Genomic DNA, 25,387 nt, shown 5'->3' on the forward strand with positions numbered 1-25,387 from the left:
TGTTATCGCGAGTTGGAGGTTATGTTAATATATCGGCGAAAACTACCGTCTCCCCCTTCTTAAAGAAAAGGATAAGTACGATTTAGCGAAAAGAAATGCACGGTAGTTCCAATTACAGTATTCGAAGCAGTCATCGATACCCGTAAAAGTAAGGGCCGTGGCAAAGAATCGGCAGGCCTCCGATACTTATAAACGTCATTACGACAGAGCGGCCGTGATTACGTTAGAACGACGAGACCGCGTGCAAGGGTGTGTGTAGAACGGAGGCTCGAAGAAGAGCCGAGTGCTTCGTCTCGTTTCCTCTTGCTTGTTCTCGTGCGCCACGGAGCCGGTTCGAGGCGAAGCCGGGTTTTAACGATCGGTCATTAAGTCGCGAAGAAAATTGAGACGTCCACCTCTCGGTGAGCTCATACCCAATTGAGTAGCGGCCTTAATACCCCTTATGTATTATCCGGTAAGCGAAGCACCTTGTTAAACGGATCCGCCATTTCTTCTTCTCACTTCGTGTTTTTCCACGGGGATCACGTTCGATCGAAAACCCGACACTACCGTAACAGTTCTTTGCTCCTTTTCTTTTTTTTTCGTCTACGATGTGTCTGCGAAACTTTTATCGAATTTATTTTTTCCGTGGAATACGCAAACCTATTCAGGATCGTTAGCGTTACCGTTTCAGATGAAAAATAACCTACATTCACGTCGATGCAAAATAGCATTTAATTTTTTAGTATCAACTCATCTTCGAGCTTTGCCACTTTGCGCTCGATTTAAAAATAGCGAAAAGTTGTTTCTCATTCCTAACCATAGGTTATTGTAACCCCAATGCGTAAGTGTACACATATATTGTATGTATGCGTGTCTACACACATATACACAAAGTAACCGTAACGAATTTGATTCCCGTCCGGAGCGACACCTAAGAAATTCAGCTTTATACGATACCATGGACAAGCTATAAGAGAAATCGTATAGTCTATGGGAGGTGATATCTCACGAATCGAAGTACCAACCTCGCGAGAAATTGGTGGTTTTGTAGCGCGCTCTATGTTTCGGAACGGTAATTTTAGGAATCATTTAATTTAGCCACCAACGAAGTGGGTAAGGTTAGTCAATTTTCGAATTTCGTTCTCCGTTACGGTATCGAGAAGAGTCTGAATCGAAAGTTAATTTACTCGTTGCACAGAGGTACTGTTCTAAAACGAAGGTATTTACATTAAGCAAATTACTATACGAATCGTAGAAATACGTATATAAAAATACGGAGGCACACAATAAATGTCCCTTTTCTTATCGTTTTCCACATCGTGATTTTCCACGTCGTGGTTTTCCACATCGTGGTTTTCCAATTCGTACAATGTCTCTTTCGATCGAATTACAATCTTTCGCAAATTATTCCGAATTCGGTTGTCGCTTAATTACGATACGGCTATATTTGTTTCAACGAATGTGCTCAAAATGTGTCGTTTTTGCTGTTATAGGTTACCGATCGAAAGTCGAGCGCGACCGTTGCAATATCGACGCCATTGACAGTTGTCGATCAATTCGAACGGAATTTCAGAAGGTATTGATAAAAATCTTTCAATTCGTTCGAACGAACGCGTATACGTATTTCTTTCGTTTCAATTGTAACATCGCGATCGCGTTTTCGAGCGGTTTAACACGTTATTCGAGTGAATAACGAACTTTTAATTTTGCAACGAGTTCCCTGATGCGTAATTTACAAAAATTACGTCGCACAGTGGAAGGTGAAATATTCGGCGAACGCAAAGGCGCGTTCACAACTTTGACAACGAAAATGGTCGATTGTATCGCGTTTGTTGTTCGTTACAGATCGTTGGCAGCTCGTCGCTGCGTTCGTGGATCCGGCGGAACTTCTCCAAAGAGCTTTCCGGACGACTGGGAATCGTAAACGTTCGCAACGTCTCGCGCAGTCGTCGACGGTTCGTCACGAATACGTTACTCAACGGTGATCAACGAACGGTGAGTTGCTTGCAATTTTTCAAACGAAAGTTTCGAATCGGTACCGGTGTACAACGGACACTTGGATTTTGCAATTTTCGAAATGTTTACGTCGTTCACGGCACGCCCATCGTATCCGGATCCATCTCGATCTCGATCGTCGGCGAGATAAGCGACACTCGACCGAGTCGGTTTTAATTCTCGTTACTAATAGCGTTGTAATCTTATTTCGTTCCGAATCGACGGCATTGTGTGTCGCTTGAAAACGTTAAGTGGGCTTCAGAGGCTCCGAGTCGCGGGACAGAAAGTACCATCGAACGTCCGGCATCGAATACCGCGTCTGTAGTGACACGCGTTTAATCGTCACGTGATGTATATTTTCTTCGGCGTGTCGGATCTTTGAGTAATGGGGCTCGGCGTACGTAACCGTCGATCCTGATTACGGATCCTGATTGCGGGCATTAGTGCGCGCGCCGGTTATCGACCATCGGACGTCATGTACGGTGCGAACTCGGCATAAATACGCCACGAAAGACAGCGAGATGGCGATAGATCCGCGAAAGATTTCGATACACGTCGATCGATATCCCCCTATCGGCGGACTCCGTTGGCTTCCATTATTTCGCGACATCCCGCCGGTTCGCTCGGTTCGCTCGGTTCGCTCGATTCGCTGAAAAATCCACCCCGAAACGGAGGAAACGGTCGCGCGCGGATCGGCGTTGTCTCGAGCTCGCGCGCGCGTGTCACGATCGTTTCTCGCGATTGGACGGGATACGATTCGCGTCTACGTTCGAGCGAACCGGGAAACGTACTCGGGGCCAACCGGCCCGACGATCTCCGTTCGATTTTCTTCCGAGCGTGGTACGCAACGAAGTAACGTTTTTCGCGCTACCGGTCGAGAAAAAAAACCGTCCCGTCGATCGATGATTTTCATCCGGTGGAAATCACCGGAGCGTGTGTTCAACGTCCCGATCGACGCGTAACGAATTCGGAAGCGTAAAAGCGTCTCGCGAGCAAGAGACATTAGCGAGAGGGCATCCGTTATCGAGGATCGGGCGCCGCGGAACAGGGCGAAACCGGTATAAATATGCCGTCAAAGGACAAGTAAGATGACAGCTGCCGTACATACGTAATATTTCATCGCTAACAAGCGGACAACGCGCGACGCGGGCCCGGTTATGCCATCCATTGTCGAAGATTACATCGTTATTTCATTGTTTTACCGGCCGATTCAAATTCGCTTTTTGCTCGCCGGCTCGTGCAGCGTACATGAATCAATATGTTCCGTAATAATCGAGTTATCGCGGGATGCAACGTTTTCCTTCGGACAAGAGGAGGAGAGAGGGAGACGGAGAGACGGTTTAGAGTTTTTACTTTCGATTCACCGTCGAGGTTCGATTTACGGTTCCTCGAGATTCCTTCGAAGCGTTTGAAAAGTATCGATGCATCAACGTTGGGGAAAATTCGTGTCCACGGAAGGGCACGGGTTGCGAAATTGTGGTCGTTCGGCTCGGAGGAGTCTCGAAGGTAAAATTCTGGTTCGCGTAACTCGAGAGGGGCATTCTCGGTTCGCGGGGAGATCGGTAGCGGTGGTTTCCCAGCGAGGGCAGGAAGGCCCGTTCAATTTTCTGGGAACGGCCGCGAGTCGAAATTAATTAGGAGGTTCGCAGGAAGAGCTCGGTTCGAAGAATATCGAGCGTCGAAGGGTGGCGGGGACGAGGCCAATCGTTCGCCTTCATTGCCCTCGACGCGTTTCAGGCCGTGAGCGTTAATTGGCCGGACCAATTAATTCCAACAAGTTCGCTCGGTGCGATTAGTGCGCGTACGTGGTGGTGCGCGCACACGTTCCTCCCTCTCTCTCTTGCTCTCTCTCTCTCTCTCTCTCTCTGTGCTTCGTTCCGCTCGGCTCCGCTTGGCTCCGCTTTGCTCCGCTCGGTTCGGGGACGGTAACGAGCGAAGGCCGTGGAGTCCGATCTGCCCCCGGAAAACGAAGAACCTGTTCCACGCGCGGTGGATGTTTCTCGCATTCTCGGCTGGTCCCGCGACACCGGATACCGTGGTTGTTCGAGCGCTCCTTCGGGGAACAGGAATCGTACGCAATAACGAAAACACAAATTACGGGAGCACCGTGCACCGATCGTCTCGGGACGATAATCAACTCGGGGTTCCCGGTGGTCGACGAGAGATTATTAGAAGCGTCCCGCGGCGAGTCAGGCTCGACGTCGCCTCGCGTCGCCTCGCGTCGCCTCCTTTCTTTTTCGCGTTCACCGCTCCACGAGTACTCGTATAATTAGGATCAACGGCGTTCGATTGTTCTCGGATGAGGAGCGCGCGCGTTATCGGTTTCGGGTAGCGAGGTTTCGTTGGCTGCGGGTTTCCGCGAAAGAAACGAGGAGTTTCGGGAAAATACGAGCGGTCCGGGCTCCTCGAATATTTATCGCGTCGGCACTCGACTCGTCGCCCGACTATCGGAGGTGATCTCGATGCTCGCCGATAAAATATCTCGCTCGTCCTCGTTCGGCCGAGAGACTCGCGTCGTTCCGTTCGAGACTCGATCGGTGCATTAAACGCGCGAACCTATACGCGCGTAGTGGGACTCGGGCGTAAACTCGACGAGTATACCGTGCGCTCTCTCCCGGTAGCCTCGAACCGGAGAAATTGATCGCTCGTTCGAAACGCGAAACCAAAGAGACCGCCGATCGAGCCGATCGCGTCTATCGGATATTAAACGGACGAGCAACGCGTTCCAAGATCCAACGGACGCGTCTTCTTCGTGCGCGCGCGAACCGAATTTTGGAAAATCGACGATCGTTCCGTTCTCGGCGGTGTACTCGTACGATCGGAGCGCAAACGGAACGCGCGATCGTCCTCGGGAGGGTAAAACGGTAACGCGCGATTCCGGGAAAAACGATAGCGATATCCCGCGAAAAAGGCGCTGTCGGAAACGTTCGCGTATCGCGAATTTATCCGAGCCAGCAGCCACCGTTCAAAATTAGACTCGGGGCGCGTGTGTACCTTACGTCCGGAAAGTCCACCTATGAGTCCAAAAGGTCCAGCGGAGGTACGCTGGAAGAGAAGGTAAGCCGGAGGTTGATTTATCGGCCAATTAGTCCACCGTACCGGGTGCGCTTCTCTGGTGCGTCTCACCTTCCAGATGATATCCCGGCAAAGACCGGCACATGGGTTAAAACCTCGCCGGAGAGTCGGAAAGGAGGAGAGAGAGAGAGAGAGAGAGAAAGAGGGAGGGAGACCGCAGTGCCGTAACTACGCGATCCTTCGAAATGGAATCTTTTTTTCGGGGAGGGAACGTCTCGTCGAAATTAAATCACAATTGTCCTCGACGCGGTAGCGTCACGACCGACCGAAAAAACCTACAAGAGTGTTCTACGAAGTTGGAATTTTATTTCTCGAAAAGGCAGGTAGGACGGTTTCGGGGGTATCGACGGTGCGCTCGAATATCCGAAATTCGCGGCCAATTAGCTCTCAGTTGGCCGCAACGAACGAACGAACGAACGTCTCGTCGTCGTTGATATCGATCACCGGATCTCGTCGCGGGAAGGGAGACCGACGAAATCGAAGCTCTCGTCGATGCGATAAAACCGCAACGCTTTTAGCAACGAGCGAGGAAGCCGGACGGTTTCCTTTTGCGAGAAACGGTCGCTGGAAGGTCGCTCGCGACGCTCGATGGGCATCGAGCGATCAAGAATTCCGCGTGCGACACTTTGTCAAAGTGTTGCCGCGCAACGACGACGGAGGGTAGCGTCCGAGACACGCGCGTCGTTACGCGAATCACGGATTTTCTTATTCGAGCGCGACGATGAACGATCGCGGCGCGGTTCAACCGCAAAGACGAGAGAACCGTAACCGCGAACGGCCCAAAGAAAAACAGATGGCGTACCCCTGATGGTGCATCGTGGGAACGACGATATTTGTTCGACACGAGATACGAGATGTCGCTCCTTTTTTTCCCCCGGTCTCCCTCCTCTATCGCTTTCGTCGCTCGCAACGAACGACTCCATTAGGCCACGGATCTATCCCAATCTGCGGTCTGCGGTTAATGGTGTACGTACATACGAGCATCCGTTCGAGCCGGCTCGCGAGCCTACGCTGTCCCCGGCCTGTCTCTTCCTCGCGTTTGTCACCGTTGGACCCGTTCAACGTTTAGCGTCCTCGTCTACCGGGGGCGAAAATAGACGGCCTGCCTCCCGCCCCGCTCCGCCCCTACGCTTCGAGCCTTCCCAGAAAAATACCCGACGCTCGAAGAAACAAGATTAAAAGGCACTTTACGCAGCGACGATCCCGCGCCACCCAGCCGATGCGCCCGCGCGCGAACCCGTCCAATCGAGGACCCGCGCGAAACGATAACCGATCGATCGATCCGGAGATTCGACCGAGGTCCACCTTGATCACTCGTTCGATGTCCAACGGAACGGTGCACACTCGGTCGAACGATATCGCGTTTCGGAACTCCTACGCCTCTTGGTAAAGCGGAAGAGGCTTCGAAGTTGGTTTCGGTGTTAAGGAATTAACGTTCACCGAATCTCTTTATTTCTCGAGGCCGAGCGCGCGTTTCCTTTTACCCGAACGAATGAAAATGCAAATCGTGAGAAACGAAACGAAGGAAGCGAGAACCTTGCCCCTTGCGCTATCGCGGCGTTATTATGCCCGATCTCGCCGCGGTTCCGTTATATTGCGAAAATGAAAAATGCGCCGCGACGAGGAACGTCGCGAACGGACCGGATATTACGCGAAATATATTCGTTAGCCTGGAAAACAATTGCGTCGGACTCGCGGCGACGAATCTCTCGAAATCGGCTCGAGACGATGATCCCGACGACGGTCGTTCCTCTCGAGACGTCTTCGTTCGAATCCCTGTTTACGTACGCTTCGAGTTTCTCGACCCATAGATCGTTCGTCGTTTCGAAACACCCTGTACCGTTCTTTCTTCTTAAGCCTAACCGGCAAATTCCAGGCTCGAGCAATCAACTCGAACAACACGGGCAAATGCACGTAACGGGCTCGTTACACGAATCGTTCCTCGCAAACGATTTCTTTCCGCGAATTCTCGCGTGTTGCCGCGCCGCGCCGCGCCGCGCTGCACCGCGCCGCGCTGCCTCGATCCGCGGCGCGATGACACGCGCGTCAGCTAATGCTCGCAACACGACACGGGCCCTTTCGCGTGCTCGTGATTTCCATTCTCTGTTTCGTGTCCCCGTAACGGTGGCCTCCGCTCGGGCCCGTTCTCTCCCCCCCAGCCTTCCGTCCTTCCGTCCCTCCGTCCCTCCTCTCCACCTGGGTGTACGTGATGACTCGCGACCGCCGCCATTAGATCCGCCGACTCGAATTTCAGTGGCACCGCTGAAAAACGAACGTCGCCGGTTAACTTGTACCGTTGCACGCTCGAATTCTGACCGATTTCGAGTTCAATTCGTTCCCGCCGGAACGTGCGCTGCGCCCGCATCGCGAAACGCGCTCGAGGTTTCTCTCGATCTCGGGAATAACGAAAGATTCGATCCCCTTTCGTCTTACGGTACTTTGCTCGCGTTGCGACATCCGCGGGGCGAAAAAATTGTAAATTTTCGACCGGCGGGCATTGCGACACACTTGTATCCAGACCGTGTGGAAGCTCGTACGCGCGGATAAGCGTCGCGAGAGGTTTACGATTTTACTTTATTGCCCGGACGATGCATTGTCGAAATGTGTTACGACCGCGGTGTATAGAGCCTAGTTTAATATCCTGTCTGCGTTTAATCGTAGCGGTATTAGAGTACGGCTACGGGTGGTCCCATTAACTGTCCGCCACCGCCGAAGCGGCTTTACTTTACCTTCCACGAATATATCCGTCCTGTATTTGCGTTATTAGTTCACGGTAACATCGTCGAAATTTTTTTCTCCCTCGCCCGTAAAATTGCCGATTAACGCGTCGAAACTTTGAGCCCCGGGCCAACGAAATTAAGGGAAACAATGAAGCGCTGGCAATCTCGTTTACCCGACCACTTAATCCCGTTCTTCGGCAAAATTTCTCTAGTATCTTCAGCGAAAGTTGCTCCGTTCCTTCGAAACGGTTTTGTCGCGCGTCGATTAGCGCGGCGATGCCGCTATCGATCGAGATCGACCTTTTCCACGATCCTCGAAACAAATTTTCGTACCGCGTTCGAGAAAGCTTTCGTTCCGTGGTTGCTTCGCCGGCTTCGGTCGCGCGATGCCATTGGTTGCCGGAGCAACGCTGGAAGCGGGTGCGTTTGGGCGACACGATTTCCTCGATAGAAATCGATATTTTTCAGCAGAGAAGTCGTGGACCTTTTCTACGGAATCGGTGCGTGGCGTTAAGTAGTCATAGTCAATGGCAACGCGAAGTGAAAGTCGTCCGTTACGGCGGGGCGTTAAAATCGTGATAAATTTAATTTCATTGCTCGCGAGTGAACCGAACCAATCGCCACCGTTCCAGATTTACGGCCCCGGTCGACGGTTCATGCTTACCGCTCGTTACGACGAGCCGATATTAACGTCAGCAACGATAACAAATTAACGAAGTTAATTATACCGTGTTTCGATACGCTCGGCTCGTTCGATGCCGAGTTTCGTATCTCGCGTTATTTTTAACTTATCTCGGGGACCAATATTTTTCGGATAGACGCGGCCCGATACTTTTATTTTCGAAACGCGTTACTCCATCGAATTGTTCCGTAAAAGCCGGACTCGAACTCCGCGTAAAAGATAAATCGCGCGGACGACGTTACGGCCTCTTCGAGACCGCGTTGCTCTCTTTTCGTTATTCGAAGCGGCGAAGATATCGAGGTGGTTCGCGTCTACCGAGGCACCCTGTACAATTCGCACACCGTAAATACGTACGCGCTGTCTCTCGTATCGGATACTCGTAGGACGGCGCTGAGACGAAGAAGGTGCAGCAGATGCGAACTGGAACACTGTGTCTCGGTCGTAAAACGCGGGTCGCGGTTAAATTTGTATTCGTAGAGCGGTATAACTTCTCCGCTTTGTACCATTTGGCGTTCGCTGTTCGGTCACGGGACCCGTCGAACCCTTTCCTCGACACGTACCGATGGTTAAACTCCGTTCGACTCCACCGTCGATTTTCGGAACGGTAATCGCCCAATTAACACCGGACCGCTTTCACGCGCGGAACGTCCCTGGGATAGACGAACGTCGCTGCGATCGACGAAATCTTACAACGTTATCTCGATCCCCGAAAATGAACAATATCGACGCTCTCCGAGTATTCCGCTCTTTTGTTTCTCACTCCGAGCTTTCTTCCTCGCCGGTAATTGCGATCGGTGGACGCGAATAGCAACGGAAAGGGGAAGATATTTAAACGAACCACGAAAACAAAAAAAGAAGAAAAAAGAAAGAAAAAGAAAAAAGCAGAAGGGAAACGCGCGGAACAATGGAAATTACCAATTTTAATTCCATCGGTAACCGATGGAAATCGCATTCAACGTGGAAGAATTTATTAAACTGTGAACTCGCGCTCGGTAATTGTATGTAAAGGGACAAATAGCGATATTGTTTTCTAAATCAACGGCGTATTGTGCATATGTATGCGATACGCGAGAGGGGGGAAATCATCGAGTAGCGTCGTTCGTATCGAGCGATAACAATCGATAAATTTGGTAAATATTCATCGACGGAAGTGATTGGCAATCGTCAGACCTTAAATTTGAACCAAACTCGTTAACTTAGATTCGTACGCGATCGCGTACGACATCGGTGTGTTAATTATGTCGACCGTTTCCGTTCGGAGCGTAATCTATGTCGAAACTAAATGCAAACTGGACGATTGGCTCCTTATTTTACTACCGACAAATAACGATGCACCATCGAAGCCTCGTTTAAACGAAAATCAACGCGCCAGGGATTAGTACCGCGGAAGGATTATTGTAAATCAAACGCAAAGCGCTAAGAATGAAATTCGATATGCGCGTATAAGACGTTCTCACGGCTATGGCGGAAAGAGAGAAGAAAAACGACGAAGCGATGCGAATCGTAAATAACGAGAATCTCTCGTTGAAAAATATTCTTCGAACAAGAATCGCAATTCGTGGATCGTTCCGTTTTCGCATCGATCTGTCGCTAACGAGGTACGCGGTTCGAAAGAAAAAAAGAGACGCGACAATGGAGAATTCCATTCATTTTTTCGGACATAAATCGCGGCTGCTTATTTCCGATGGCCGTCGAAAACGATATTTCTCGACGATCTATCATATTTCGTATAGAAATTGCAGGTGCGTACGCCCCTATCCTCCCCGTGGGTTCCATCAGCCGCTCGTGCCCAGGATTACGCAAGATAAACGCTTTTAATTATTTTTCCCCCGTGGACCGAAACCCCGAAATCCCTTCGGCAAACACGAGTAATACGAATCAGCGCCCCCTCCCTCTCCCCCGCCCCGACCTTCCCGACAGGATGCAGTTCTTCACCCCTACCGGCTGCTCGCGTCTCTCGCGCGCGTGTAACTACGTTTCGGAGGGCTTTGTGTGGGTACACGCGCGCGCGTGTAATATCTGCAGCGGCGTAGACGGGTCCATTGACCGCGGCCGACGAATCCGCACATATGCGTGTATCGTTCGGGGAAGTTTAACGTTCGTCTCGGGAACCGAGACCGATCGGCGACGAATTTCGCGTCCCTTTATTTTTCACGAATTCTCTGCGTTTCACGATTCGATCGATACCGTAACCTTTCGAACGGTTTTCGAATCGCGTCGGTACCGTTGACGGACCGCGCTAGAAGCCCTTGAAACTGCGATCGTAGACGTAACAGCGCCCATACTCGCTCCATGGGAACGGAAGACGATTGCATCTCGAACCGTGCTCGCGATAGCGATCTAATTGTTTCGCAAAAGGTTTGCAATTCCATTTTGATCCGAGGCAGAAACCGTGCAGTCGACGTGACTCGGTGTCGCGTCATCGTTGGTCTCTTACGAACACCGTTTGATCGTAGATCGGGCTGCAGAAATTTCCGTGGCGATGGTCGGGCTACTACGCCATTGCGTACGAGGTTTGCAGGGGATGTCGAGAAGGAGAGAACGAGGAGACGGAGGGATAGATGGCGGCCGAGGTGGATAGAAAGGTGCACACGTGGCTCGAGAGAGAAAGTCGCTCTTTTAACAGGCCATTATTGTGTGCCAGGGACATTTTCCCGGGCCATTATTGTATCCGACGATAAGTCGGGAGATAACCGAGTCGAGCGGGCGCGGGCGTCCCAACGTCCCAACGTCCCAACGTCCCAACGTCCCAACGTCCCAACGTCCCAACGTCCCGAGGTCTCGACGTCCCGACGTCCCCCGTCGTTCATTTTGCTGGCCGCGTGCGCGCGAAAATCGGAATCGCTATCGAGCGTCGATCGGTGACTAAGCGTTGTTCGTCGAGCGGGTCGTTCTCGTCCTCTTTGCGAGAATATCCTCGCGCTTTGCCGAATCTCCGGGACGACCGAATTGGCTACGCGTCCCGCCTTACCGGCTAGCTCGCGTCTCTAGAATCTTTCGAAAAGAACACCGACGAACGCGCACGGTCTCCGGACCGGACCGAGGAGTCCGTTGGAACGTTCGAGGATCGCGAGTTCAATTAGACCCGCGTCCCGAGACCGGCCGATCTTAATTAGCCCCGGACCAAGGTGGTCCACCTGGACCGTAGATTAGGAAACGCCGATAGGGCCCGTAATAACAAGAGACATTATCCGGAGGACTCATAATTCCGACGCTACCGATACCCGCCACGGAGGGAGGCGAGCACGGGGGGAGAAAAAAGAGAAACGGCACGAGAAGAAGGAGGAAGGGATTCAGGGGGCAGCCCTTCAATTATCGAGCGCGGCTCGCCTCACGGCGGCCATGTTGCACGATCCGATGTCCACCTTCGGTGTCCATTCTGGACACTCGTTCAGGACTCTGGCCGACTGCCACCGGACTCCGCGGGACTATTGCATATGTATTATATGCGATTGTGTTCCGAGAAACTTCTGGCCGACATACGAGGACTCTGTCCGGCGTTCTCTCCTTCCTCCTCGGGCCAGCTCCTCGGGATGCGCCTCTTCCTCTGTCTTCAGGGAACTCTACCAGAGTCACTTTGCACCTGGCCCGTGTTCGCTCGTTGGCAGCTCTCGTTTCGAGCGAACTCGGCGCGATATCGTCTATCCCCTACTCCTTCTATGGGCTCCTTTTTCGCCCCGCTTCTTCTCCCCGTGTCTCGGCCGTCTCGTTCTCTCCCTCGGTTCCCTCGCTGTTCATCGAAGGGATGAAAAGAAGAACAAGAACCGTGGCGCGCTCGTCCATCTTGCCGCGTGATCGTGCGACCACTGTCGACACAACCACGGCAAATTCGATTCGGTATGGTTTTTTCTGCCAGGAGATGATTGGGAGCGGTCGTCGGGGGGAGGGATTGTTCGGACACGTTTCTTGCACGGAGGGTGCGATCCTACGCTTCGAGAAACGGTCTCTCGATGCTCGCTTTTGTTTTAGCGCGACTAGCGACAATCGCTGCGTCGCCTCGCCTCGCCTCGAGTTTTCAAATCCTCTCCTATTCTCGTCTTTTCGATCGTTCGACGTTACGCAGCTTTCATTGGGAAATTCGTTTGTCCGGATTTCCTTTTCTCGAGGAAGACGATGCCCCGGTAAGTTCGATCGTCGGATTATTCGCACGGTTCGTCGAGAGGAAGTTTCCGGCGCTGTTGCGCCTAATTGTGACGCCATTGAACGCGGTTCGAGACGCGGTGCCTCGCGTCCTTCCGTCGATCGATGCGTACGAGTGTGACGCGTAAATGTCAATGCTTGCCCCGGACTGGCCCGAAGCATTGACCCCCAGCCGCCGGTTACCCGTGTGATTGTATTCCAATTACTTTTCGTTATACGACGATTCTAATCGAATCGGGAATCGCTCGACAATCGCCGGAAGTATTGTTCTCCGTCCGCGAGTTCGGCTCGATTTTTCAGAAGAACCCGAAGTCGGCTACGAAATTTGTCGACGGTTCGCTCGAGCCGTTGATCGTCGTCGATGATCGAAAAATGATCCGCAAGTTCGTTCGTCTCGTGCGAAAAAATTGTGCGCCATGCGCGAGTATCGACCTTCGATTCTGGCTCGTTTCGCGTGGAATTTACGCTCTCGTCCGAACGCGTTTTAATTTCGATCGAAAGGTTCATTCGCATTTAGGTCGTAGCGGAGGTGAATTAAAAATGCCAAGTGCCCGCATTTTCGCATCCCAATTTGCATTCGAAAGAGCCATTGTCATCGCGGCGTCGTATTCGACTTGTTTGCGCGAAATTAAGCAACTACAAGTAGATCGCGTTCGCGATACCTCGGTCTCGATAAGCGACCTCATTAACGTCGCCGTGGAAAATATTCTACGCGATCGGAATTAATGGCTTTCATCGATGCTAATACAATTCGTAATTGTTTTGCATACGTTTAGCGAACCGTGCAAAGTCGTTACCTTGTCCGTCATCGTGCCGCTGCGATCTTCGGTGTTGAAATCGAGGTTGAACTTGATTCGAAATGGCTCGAAGGAGGTCTCCCCGACGTACCGTTCAACGGCGATAGACTCGGTTAACGCGGGGAAACGTTCGTTCGAAGTCGAAGGAAAATACGCAGAGGTTAAATTCGAACCAACGAGCGTTCGTTTCGGAATCTATCGGAATTTTCCGTTATCGCGCGGCATAAACGCGGAAAGGAGGCGGAGGATTTCGGAGCCGTGGCTCGTGAAAAATCCTCCTCCGAAGAAAACACCTGAGTCGGTTTCGCGGTATCGGACGCGGCTGCACAAAGGAAAAGTCGTAAGTCGAAGACGGCAGACGGTTCCCGTGTCATTTGTCATCGGTCCAGGGCGCAATTGTTCGGCAGCCTCGGCCGCCATCTTGCCGGCCACCCTCCCGATACCTAATAGACCACCCTACGCATTCAGCGAACTCGGTGATAAATCGTGAAATAATCTCGTTCGGGCCGCATTATGTCGGATTTATAAACGGCCGAGAGAGCTCGGCCCCGGCTCGCTCGAGCTCACTGGCCCGTGAGGATGTTTCATTTTTCGCCTCGACTTCTCGCCCGTTGCCGCCTTCGGCTCGATCGAGAGCCTGTCACGGATTCGATCCTAATGACGACTTTATAGGGAGTAATGCGTCGGTAATGTATCGAGGGGTGGGACGCTTTCCGAGCTCACCTTGCCGCGTACGATTTCCTCGACTCGGTCGGGCTCGAAGAGTTTCGTTTGTTTACACCGAACGCGGCATCGTCCTTCGAAGCAGTCGCTACGCAGCACGATTCGCAGGTACAACGTTCCGTTGCGAAGTGACTTCGAGACGCGTGAAATCTCGCGTTTGTTCGTTCGTCCGTTCGTTCGTTCGTTGGTGAAAGCGGAGTAAAAAGAGTTACGCGCGTTCGCGTCGCTTTTCAGTGACGATTTCGTTAACAGTGGCCGCAAGAATCCCGAACAACTTGGAACAACTCGAAGAACCGACCCGCCGTGAATGCGTCGAGTCTCTTTCTCCGTGTCGGGAGAGATTTTGGAAAATCATTTCGAGGAGGAAGATGTCCGGCCGAGCGAGGCTTTGTCCGGGGTTTCACGGGACGAATTCATTCGCAAGAGTTCTTCGGCGTGAATGGCCGCTCTCTGGTCGCGGTTATGATCTCGAGAGGATCGATTCTGCAGCTCGAGTGGACGTTTGTATTCCAAAGTGTCCCCGTGCACAAACGATTCCCGGTGATGCGAGATACGTTTATGCGAAATCGTTATTGAGAGCGTTTTCTTCGTTTCGGGTCCCGTTGTGTCCCGGACCGGATCGTATCGGGCTCGACACAATGCGACTCCCTCCGAGTAAAAAGCGATACATTATTTTCCGTCAAATCGTTTCGAGTCACCGTTCCATACGTACCGGTGAATTAAGGGAGGTGTTTACACCTGGTCTCTAATTCGGTAAAAATTGTCGATGTTCTTCGGACTCGAGTCGGCTCGAGGCTGGCCGGTCGAGCGCGACGATCGGAGTCGCGGGTCCATCGCGTCCATCGCGTCCATCGCGTCCATCGACGAGTCCGAATTGGAGAGAGATCGTCCATAATGGAATCGATGTTCGGTGTTTGTTACGATTCCCGCTCGTCCACGGTATTACCGTCCAAGTGTCTCTCGACTCGTTCGGGGAAAAAATATGAGTAACAGCCAGCCAGGTAATGGCCTCGTAAAGAGGGCTTTACAGTATCGTAACTTTCGAATCGCGCAGTTCGTGCGGCCGAGTCGTAAAAAGCCTATTATCTAAGGGCTCGCCGCGTTGCACCGAGTTCGATGATAAATCTGATATAATTATTTCGCTCGCGTCGCGAACTTTACCGTCCGCGCTTAAATTAACTTCTTTCCTTCTCTCGTTACGTCGCGCGAATAAAACGAACCCCGAACGATTCGAACCGGGAACGTCTCCGCGCTCGATCCTTTCCTTCCTGCCTTCCTTAATTAAAAACGAAAGGGGTCGGAGAACCGGGAAGAAAAAGATGGACAAAGAGATCGATTCCGGTGTACCCCATCCCCCGTCCGAATTTCCCTGCTACCGGAAATTCGCGGTATCTGCGTCGACCTCGATCTCCCGGCCGGCTCGAAAATAAATAAAATAGAAAAAGAGCGACGAAAGAAAAATTCGTCGAATTCGCTCGAACTGGCGACCGTACCGATATCCGTTCGCGACTGCGACGGAATAAGCGAAAAGCGTTTTACAGAGACAGAACTCGAGGGGATGGCCTCGCCGAGATTTCGCTCGAAAATAGCACAATAGCTCATCTCCCGGCGTTGATACGGAGCCCTCCTATGCTACTCTCTGACTTATCGAGTGAGGCATATTTAATTTCCGTTCAACGCTGCCGCGCCACCCATCCCGCTCGCTTACACACGCGCGCGGCAGCCGCACTTATTCGCGCGGACACCTACACCGCCGCGCCTGCACGCCCATTCACACCTACTCGCGCCGTCCCTCGTCCTCCTCCCACACCTCGACACCCTTCACCACCCCTCACCACCCCTCATCTCCCCCTATCTACCATTTTCCAATAAGGCTTCCTACTGCGGAATTACCCCTTTGGTACACGGCACAATATTCGCGTTCTGCGGGACATTACGCTCGTGTCTTTTCCCTGCGCGTGCTTTATCGTTCCTCGTCGAACTCGTCGCGCTCCCTTGCCCGCCCCTTTTCGCGCTCCGAGTCCTCGCTTCGACGAAACGGGTAGGAGTTTGCGCTGGACACCGGACTCGACGAAACCGACGAGGTGGTTGCTTTTCCCCGGGCGAGATACGCGCTACGATCCGACGCGTCTCCAATTTTGGAAGAAATCGGACCGTATTCGACGACCAAGAGACTGCGCGACGATACCGATGTTAACTACCTTTTTCAAATTTCCGCGTCGAAGTTCGCGAGAATGGAACCCCGTCTATCGACCCGCGTGAAATTTACAGCGAAATGTCACGGTGCTTTTTATAAAACACAGAGGCGACAGTCCGGAGGATTCAAAGAAGGATCGTTTCTAAAGGGTAATAATTGAATACCACCGTGTTACGAGCAGACGCCTGAATTTCCTTGTTTCTCCGCGAGTTTTTACAACGGACCCTCCTCCTCGTCGCGGAACGTTCGATTGTCCCCCGATGAATAAAAGCACGCATAATGCAGCTCTGGCTAAGGTAGATACGTTCGTAGCTCATTTCCGTCTCGTCGGGAATGTTCCTCATTAGTTGTTGCGCGTTTAAATGTCACGTTCCTCGACGTATGTGCTTTTTCAGGCTTCGACGATAAGAAAACGTTTAGCGAGCGGACTCCACCGTACGCGAACGCGTCTCGACGGTGGACCGCGACGAAAACCGAATTATTTCGGTATCCGTGTCACGGAACGTTGAAAACTAAAATATTTAAGACATCCGTAAATTCCGACCCGAGTCGAGGATACCTTAACCGAGAAGTTGAATCGTTTCACCGTGAGAAAAATAGCACGGGTCGACGGTTCTTTCCGCGCGAGGGAAAGAATTACGGTGGCCGCGGGAGGGTGAAATTCGCCCCGAACTTTTGATATCCATTTCTCGATACATCACACTTAATCACAGTCATAAGTCTCTCGGGGGCTCACCCCCACCCGCGAACCCTCCGGTGCTACCAGATTTCCCCTGGTTAAACCACGGTAAACCATACATAATAGGCAAACAGAGAACGTATGGGGTCCATCGTCGCGGCGCTTGACTTTTCGTACGTAATGCTAGCTTTTATGGGGTGCATAAGAGGTCGGGAAAGATTTGTCCCGAGCCCGGTGCTCCCTCGCGGTCCGCTCGTACGTCGCCGGGTGGACAGTAATTTCTCGGACATTTCACCCCTAAGGATCTTGTCCACAGATCGTTGGGTGGCCGAGATTCAATTTAGGAGCGCGCAACATTAAACGCTTATTTATATCGTCGACCAGTTTTTACGGACCCTTCTGTATCTACGAATTGAAATGTCTCGGAGGGGTTGGCGTTATCCGTATGCATATAGTATTCGGTCGATCGGATGCACGGTGTTTACTCGAGTGGCCCGGAATCTTCGACTCTCGTTCGTCGTCGGAGTCGTTGGACCCGACATTTTGTTAAAACGGCAAGAAATCCTGTCGAAAGTCGACGACGAAACGCACGCCCGTAAGTAGAGTTGTTTCCTCGAGGAACGGCTGCGTTCCCGTTCCATTGTGCGACGATTCCCGAAGCAGCTCCTTTTTCCTTTGTCTCCGACCTATAGCCGGCACGAGAGATCCTTTCTCGCCGTGGAACAAGTTTGTAATTAATTTTTGCGAATTACTCGGCAGTCGACGCGCTGCCACCGGTATACGTGCAACTGGAGCACTATCTTTCCTCGTTCTCGTTGCTCGTCTCTCTTAAATAGCGATGGACTCGAGGCGACGATCGTTTCTTCGAATATTTCCGCGAGACCGTCCTTCGATTCGAGAATCGAGACTCCTGCGATCCAAAGGAGTACGCTCGAAGGGAACGCGAAACTCGATCGAAAAAGAGATTCGACCGTAATTGTATCAGCGATCGATCGGCGAGAGGAACGGGTAAAACGAACCCTTCGCGAGACATTCCGCGTACCGCGATCGTCGCACGAATTACCGAGGCGAAAGGTAGAAAACGCCGAAACCTGTAAATCCCGTTTGAAATTTGTTCGTTCCCGAGCGGGGTTCGGGTCCATCGCGACGTCGGTCGTCGAGGCGCTCGGCCGCGTCTCCGCCGCCCCTTCCGCGCCGTGCAGCCCCTTTCCCCGTTTCGGCACAACTCAATTTCTCGTTTCATTCTCCAAGCACGGTGCTATCTCGTTCGCCCGCCTGAGTTCCCCCGACGGCCGCGTATAATACGCCACCTACCCAGTTATAATAATGGCACGGAGGGGTTGGCACCGACACCACCGACGCCACCGACGCCACCGACGCCGCCACTGCCGCCGCCACCGCCGCCGCCGCCACCGCCACCGCCAACGCCAACGCCGCCGCCGCCGCCGCCGCTACCGCCGCCGGCTCGCGGCTATGCCGGAGCACTGGTATTGGTTGATATTTCCAACAGTTATGTAATTTCCTGGGTATTGTCGGTGCTCCAGAGAGAGAGAGCTCGTAGCTACTCCACTCTGCCGCCTCTGGCTCGACTATCGTCCGCAGACGCGGCCGAAAGGAAAGAGAAGGAGGATCGACGAGAGGGAACGAAAAGGCTCGATGGCCGGACGAAGAGCGAAGATAGGGGAACTCCGCGGGAAGGAGGAGGAAACGGGAACGGGAACAGGAACGGGAACGGGAACGGGAACGAGAACGGGAACGGGAACGGAACGAGACGCGAATACGAACGAACCAGTAGCGACCGATCGCCGTAGGAGAAGGGAGACAAAAGACGCGACGCGACGCGACGCGAGAGAGAAGAGCCAAGGAAGAACGAAGCGGAGCGGAGCGAAGCGGCGCGGTGGACTACGAGCTAGCGACCTCTCTCGTTCTATGCCCTCCTCGAGAGACCGTACGACGACTCTCTTCGAGTTTGCTCCTCGAGATCCTCCGACACCGAGAGATCGCACGGACAGCCATCCCGTGGCTGTCACGGCCAGCCGAGGATCGCAGATAGGAATGTACGGAGCGACGAGTGGTTACTCGGTGTCACGGTGATCACGGATACTGTCACCGGCCGCTGCTAATTTGCACGAATGTCGCGGATCCGGATTCTTCGAACGTTTCGCTCCGGCTTGTTGGCTGCGCGTTTCTGCGAACGGGGGCTTTGGATCGCCGCGTTCTTCACCTCGCGGAGCAAACCAGAGGGTGGTTCCGAACTCGAACGGAATTTTCGATCGCGTTCGGCAAACCGACGAGACGATCTTTTTGGACCTCCCTCCCTCCCCGTACGCGATTCTTCGACGTAAAAAATAGACCCCGGCGTCGTTGCATTACGCATCCAGGGAACTCGTAAACTCGTGGTCGCCGCTCGGTCGCGATACCGTCACCCCCTGCGAGAACTTTTAAAAAGCTGTCCTCGCCTTCGATAGAAAAGAGGGCGAACGTCCGGAATCTTTCAACGGGAGTTTACGCCGGCCTTTTATATCCACTTCGTGCCACGATATTTCTTTCCATTCCCTGACTCCGAAATTAGGACTCCGAAGATTCCTGGGTCCAGAAAAAGCCGGCTTGGCTGCGACACACAATAGAGGAATCGTTGCACGTGAGATGGTTCGGTGAAAGGGCCGAAGAAACTACCCTCTATCTCGCGCCTTTCGCCCCCTGGTTCTCCCCGTACCCTCCGCGATCCAACGGAGCCCCGAGCGATGCCGCTCGAACGCGATAAGGCCCGTATCGGGGAGAACGTCACGGCGTTTCTACCCGGTAATTTCCTGCGTTTTATGGCTCGCTTAAGGAGCATCGGGACGCCCGATCGTGAGAATTAGGATGGGTTTCGCGATCTCGGTCCGTGTAACGCGAGCGATCTTTTGTTACGCTCCGCGAGAGCTTTCCTCGCGGAGACGAGAGGAAGTTCGATTCGCTTTTGTACGGAGCGTTGGGTTTCTCTACGAAAGAAAAAAGAAAAAAGAGAGGGGAGGATCGTCCGGTCGGTGGAGAAAATCGTGGTCGGGTTTTTCCGCGGCTGGAGAGAAATACGCGATAGCGATCTCGGGCGTGTTTCCATCGGTAGAACAGCGGCGTTAATTCGCTTTGGTAATTAAACTGCCGCGTTATTGGCGACAGCTCGATGAAACGCGTCTGGTACGTATTTGCGCGAGTCTACGGCCCCCGTCGCGTCGCGGGGAGAAAACCGGGCGGAGAAAATACGCGCGACTACAGGCCGCAGTTATCGGTAACACGGAGTTCTGCGGCAATGGCGCGGCGACGCGTAGTTTAATTAACAATGAGCACGTCCCCGCGACGTCAAGCTGAATCCCAGACAATGAGAAGTTGTCAGCGTTGGGTCCGGGTGGGGGCTCGACCGAAGGAAGGGGCTGGTATTCGTTGAACACGGCTAGAGCTGCGCGCGATAACGACCCGGCGACGTTTTGTCCTCGAGCAGTGCGCTTTTCGCCACCACCGAGACTATTATTGACCAATTATTTGCGACATTGCGCGCGCCCTGTTCTTCTCTTCTCTTCTCTTCTCTTCTCTTCGCCAACGGATGCTCCAAGAGATTCCTTTTTCTTTTTTCTTACATTTTATCGAAACGCGGCTCGCCCTCGGTCCGCGTCGCTCGAGCGCTCGATCCTTTTCGGCGTCGGTCTTTGCGACATTTTTCGTACACCGCGAATCGTAATCGATTCCTAATATTTTACGAACGCGAGCTCGCGAACGATCGGACGTACCTAGCAGCGGCGGCAGCCTTTCCCCGATTTCGTATCGTCGGAAGCGTTCGGCGATTTCATTGGTGCGATAAAATCCGTTTCGACGCGGGTAGTTTTTACGCCAGTGACACCGAAGCCTCGAGGCTGACTCGTCGGTTAATATTGACTGGCAGCGGTTACGCGTGCGCCAAAGTGGTTGCTTGCCCGAACAGCCCTCCCATTTTAACTCGCATCCCCCGAACACCCCGTCGAGCACCCCACCAACCGACCCTGCGATGCTCATGGCGCGTGCTTTTCCATCTTCTATCGCAATCCTGCCGCGATACGCGTTTTCGCGGTAATTCGCTTTTCGCGCCGGCCTCTATTTCGCAAAAAACCTTGCGATTCCGAATTTCTCGGCGTCGATCGCGAGAAACAAAAGTCCCGTTACGTATCGTCTTTCTCTGCTTCTAATTTGTCCGAGGATGGCGTAATCGATGTATCGCTTTATACCGTACCGTGCCGTACAATTATATAACGTTCCCGACGTCGTATCTATCCGCGCTTCCGGCCGAAGACGAAGTTACTATTCTCGACGGCACAATTAACCGGCAATGTGCAAGTGTTTCGAAGTAACAGCACGTCTAAACATTCCTGTTATCTTAGCGCGTCCCCGTTGCAAACTCGGCCAGGTCGTAGCCAACGTTTGCGAAGTTCAAACGGAGAGAGCTTCCCCGGTTAATGTCACGATAAGCACCGAAGCGATTGCGATAACTGCCAGCTGCCGGTGCGCCGCGGCGCGGCGCGGCGCTGCACGGTTCGCGTCGTTCCGTCGCGGAATTTTTCGAGCCCGAGCGTCCGCGGAAATTTTTCACCACCCTCGAAATCGATAGTTTTTCCGTAGCTCGGGGCGAAATCTCTCTCCTTTAGCCGTCGTCGAATCGAAACTATAAATCGTCCCGCGTATCGTTATTAGCGATCGTAGCCTGTAAATGTACTTATCGAAAGCCGGCAGTGATATTCTTTACGATTTTATTTCCCGCCATTCGTGTTAACAGCGTTCCGCTGAATTATCGACGATCCCCGATAGTTTATGCGCGAGGTTTTGTTTTCTTTCGGCCGGAGACCAACCGTAAATAATCCCGCGGCAACTCCACGGTGGGGAGGGAAGAATAAATTCTCATTACTTTGCATTGTTTCCCCGCGAGGTCGGGCCAGGCAATCACAAACAGATAGGCATGCGGCAGATAAGTTTGAGGCATGGGCATTTGTAGCCGGGATACGTGTCGGGCGAATACAACGATATTCGAAATGTCAGAAGTGCAGTCACGTTCGCGCGCTCGCCTTAAACGTGAGATATGGTCGGGCTAATGTGAGATTAAGTTGCTCTCTTATTTCGAAAGGCAACATTTGTACGGTGAAAAGGCAGCCGTTGTAAAACGGTACCCAATAAAAATCACCGCCAGCGGCTTCTCTCCGAGTCGAGCGAACGTCGTGCGGACCTACGGTTGCCACCTCCTTGCTTTTTCACGATTTCGCGATCGCGTTCGAGCGCGCTTCTACAAGGAAAAATCCCCCGTCGACGAATTTTACCAACGTCTCGCTATCGTCCATTGTCGCTCCTGTAATTTCGTAATATCGCGACGCGAGACGGTGGCAATCCCGGTTGCGCGTCAACGGTAGCGATGGAGTCGAGTCCGTCGCGAGCAGAATCGGAACTCGACGAAAGAAACGCTTTCGGAAACGGTGTTTCGAGAAACGAGAGCGGTATTCGCGAAAGGACGGACGAAACGTTGGCTACGTGTTTTCTGCGTCGATCGAAGCTACGACGGAGAGAGGCGTCGTTCACCGTCGGTCGACGATCGTTCTCTTTCGAAAAAGATTTACGTCGCGAATCACTCTTCGAAGGGCGGTCGTAACATTGGCGAACGATCGAGCCGAATACTTTTCGAAACGGCTCGAAAAACCTTGCCGGCTATCGAACGAACTCGCGGACTCATTTGCGAAGCCAATTAGAACCTAACGAGAGCTAATCGAGTTTTCCGCGGTGGTTGTCGCATCGTGTTCGCCACCCGCGTCCAACGAGGTGGTCCGAAATTCTCTCTTCTCTCTTCTCTCTCTCTCTCTCCCCCTACTTCCCCTCTTTGCCGGCACTCTCCACGCTCCCTGCACTCCCCACGCTCCCCAGGCTCCCCACACTCTCCACACTCCCCTCCCAACCCGGACTATTCGCATTCAACTGTCGTCCTTTCGTAATAATTGCTACCGATTCCCAACCGCCATGCTGCATTTCCAGCTTTTTACCTCCGCGATCCCCCACCGTTTCGCCCGGGTCTCCCACCCCTTCCTTTGTCTCTCTCCCGCTCACTCTGCGTCGTCTTTTCCCTCTGTCTCGGTGCTCTCCCTCTTCGCTGGCGTCCCCTCTTCTCGTCCCTCTCTAGTCGAGCCGCGGTCCTCTTCCTCTCGCCCTTCGGCTAGGTGCACCGGCGTTTCCTTTTCACCGCGAGCCGTCCTTTACTTCGCGGGAACATCTTCTATTTACCCGGTTCGTCTTCCTCGTTCGTTGGCCGGCAATAGGTCTCTCTCTCTCTCTCTCTCTCTCTCTCTCGGCGATCTTCCCCGTACGTTCGTCCTCGTCCGCTGTACATCCCCTAATCGAGTCCGTCTTTCTCCCGCGGTCGCGCGCGGGCGCGCTTTTCTGCGTCGTTCCGTCCTTATTCGACGCGCGTGCAGGTCGCGGTTGTGCACGTGTGCGCGTCGTGGACCCGCGCATGTGTAGCACGTACGCGCGGAGAACGTGGTCCTGACGGAGGATCTTCCCTCTCCGTTGCACCCCCGGCTAGGTAACATGGCCGCTTCAGTGGCGCAATTAGAGGAAGCCTGCGCGTGTGCACACCGGCTACAATATCATTAAGATACGGTCCCTCCCCTCGCTGCTCGCGGGCTCGCTCGCTCGGTCGTTCTTTCTCGTTCGTTCTCGCTCGTTCTCGCTCGTTCTCGGCGTTGCTCGCGCCGGTTCTTCGTTTCTCTCGGTGGCAGCCTCGTTTTTCCCCTTTTGCACCGGGGATTCGCCTTTCCTCCCGCTTTCGTTCGCTCCTCGTCCGACACTTTCCCTCTTGTCGCGTCCTCCTTGTCCCTTCTCCTCTCGGCGGATCCTCGGGGAGGGACGAGGCGAGGTGAAACAGCCACGGGAGGTAGACACCGACGAAGATAATTGCTTAATTGTCAACCCCCGGTCCAGGTTCACTCGTTTCGCGAATCTCCGCGTCACGCTTCGAGCACAATAACGTCCAAGTACTTGGCCCGTTTGCGGGCTCGACTCGATTTCCCCTCGAACGAATCGCGCGAAACGAACGTCGCGATCGATCGCCGGCCAACGATTTCGGGAATCGAGTACCGTTTTCCGAAACGACTTTCCCTCTTCGAACGGATCCAGCGCGGAACACCGTTCACGAATCGGGCTGTTCGAAACTGTCCGCGATAACGGAGATCTCGAGAAACCGCGAAACCGGAATCGCGTTCGATCCAAGGCCTCGTTCGTATTTCGGAATCGTTCTCATCGGCCGAAAAGCCGAAAACCGAAGTTCGAGCTAACGACGAAGAGGTTCGTCGGTTTCCTTTTGTCGGAGTCTTCGACGATCTTCTCCTCCCCGTGTCCGTGTCCGACGAAGCTTTATTCTCCCTTTCCTGGCCGGCCTCGTCGATCCTCGGCCACGAGGACCACCCCTTGGTAAAACGTTGGCCTCGCGGCCGGAGCGAGAGGCCGAGGGGGAGGCAGCGTATCCGCGGGTCGCTGGTATAAATCCTTATAAATTGACAAAAAAGCGGGGATATCGGCTGGCGAGATCTCGTGGTAACCCGCTCGAGGGCTCCCTTGGTTCCCCATGCTAAAACAAAAGGCGACCCACCTCGCGGCACATACTTCTGGACACACGCACGTGCGCGCGACACACACCCACACTCGGTTACCGTCTTCTCGAAACACGTGTGCACGCGTTCGTTTCCAACGTCGTGCACGGTTGTGCACGGTTGTGCACGGTTGTGCACGGTTGTGCACGGTTGTGCGCGACCTACGTGGTCGAACAAAAGTTTTCGGTGCAGCCTGGTTGCTCGGTTCTCGTCCATGGACGGTAAACGGGGCGCGGAGCGTTTCCGAGGGCTTCTCGAGTTCGAAGCGCGCGCGAGCCATCGCTTCGAGCATCGCGATCGTTGTACTTCGATTTCGAAAAGGAGATTCGCCGAGGTAACGCGTGGACTCGAAGGAAGGTACAGGGTACGCCGTGTATTTCACGGTTCGCGTGCACGCTCGGTCGGCGTCCTGTGCTTTTTGCGGACGAGTTTTTCTCCCGTTTCGTCCTCCCCCTAAAGTCCGGGCACCCCTATTAGCGAGCTACTCGTTTAACGTCCAAACGGATCGTTCCACGAAGAGTTAACGAACCTCGAACAATTAACGAGTTTTCGCGCTAGTTGCTAGGAATGCAAACGACCGGTGCTCGTACCCCGTTACGGTGTTCGCGTTTGACTCCGCGCGGTGAAAGGTTCGCGTTATTAAGTAAGATATCATTGATGCTTTTCGTAGATAGGCGGCCGTCGTCGCGGGGAAATATTGCGATCGATATACTTCCGGGGAAGAAAGCTTTCGCGGAGCCGCGTACCGCTCTCGGACGATGTT

General features: G+C 53.2%; 2 protein-coding genes across 2 annotated transcripts in view; one reads left to right on the forward strand and one right to left on the reverse strand.

Moving 5' to 3' along the window:
- Window positions 1-855: 855 nt before the first annotated feature.
- LOC143152309 (uncharacterized) lies at window positions 856-9,679 on the reverse strand. The gene is made up of 6 exons (XM_076322278.1): window positions 9,675-9,679; window positions 9,571-9,624; window positions 9,370-9,484; window positions 8,627-8,765; window positions 8,106-8,261; window positions 856-7,314 (listed from the first exon to the last, which is right to left on the reverse strand). The coding sequence occupies exons 1-6, from the start codon at window positions 9,677-9,679 to the stop codon at window positions 7,103-7,105; spliced, it is 681 nt and encodes a 226-aa protein (XP_076178393.1). The 3' UTR covers window positions 856-7,102.
- The window catches only part of LOC143151861 (uncharacterized), a 79,664-nt gene continuing 55,630 nt past the window's right edge, over window positions 1,354-25,387 (forward strand). The window contains exons 1-2 of the mRNA XM_076321321.1: window positions 1,354-1,558; window positions 1,828-1,977. Coding sequence (XP_076177436.1) covers window positions 1,442-1,558; window positions 1,828-1,977 — 267 coding nt within the window. The 5' untranslated portion in view covers window positions 1,354-1,441. The remainder of the gene's footprint in view (window positions 1,559-1,827; window positions 1,978-25,387) is intronic.

Source organism: Ptiloglossa arizonensis, chromosome 10 (assembly GCF_051014685.1).
Source record: "Ptiloglossa arizonensis isolate GNS036 chromosome 10, iyPtiAriz1_principal, whole genome shotgun sequence".
NCBI classification, from domain to species: domain Eukaryota; kingdom Metazoa; phylum Arthropoda; class Insecta; order Hymenoptera; family Colletidae; genus Ptiloglossa; species Ptiloglossa arizonensis.

Coding starts and splice junctions, on each gene's coding strand:
- LOC143152309 (XM_076322278.1), bottom strand. Junction 9,485..9,570: donor ATTTACCAAATTTATCGATT/GTTATCGCTCGA, acceptor CCGTTGATTTAG/AAAACAATATCGCTATTTGT. Junction 8,262..8,626: donor TTACGGAACAATTCGATGGA/GTAACGCGTTTC, acceptor CCGATTCCGTAG/AAAAGGTCCACGACTTCTCT.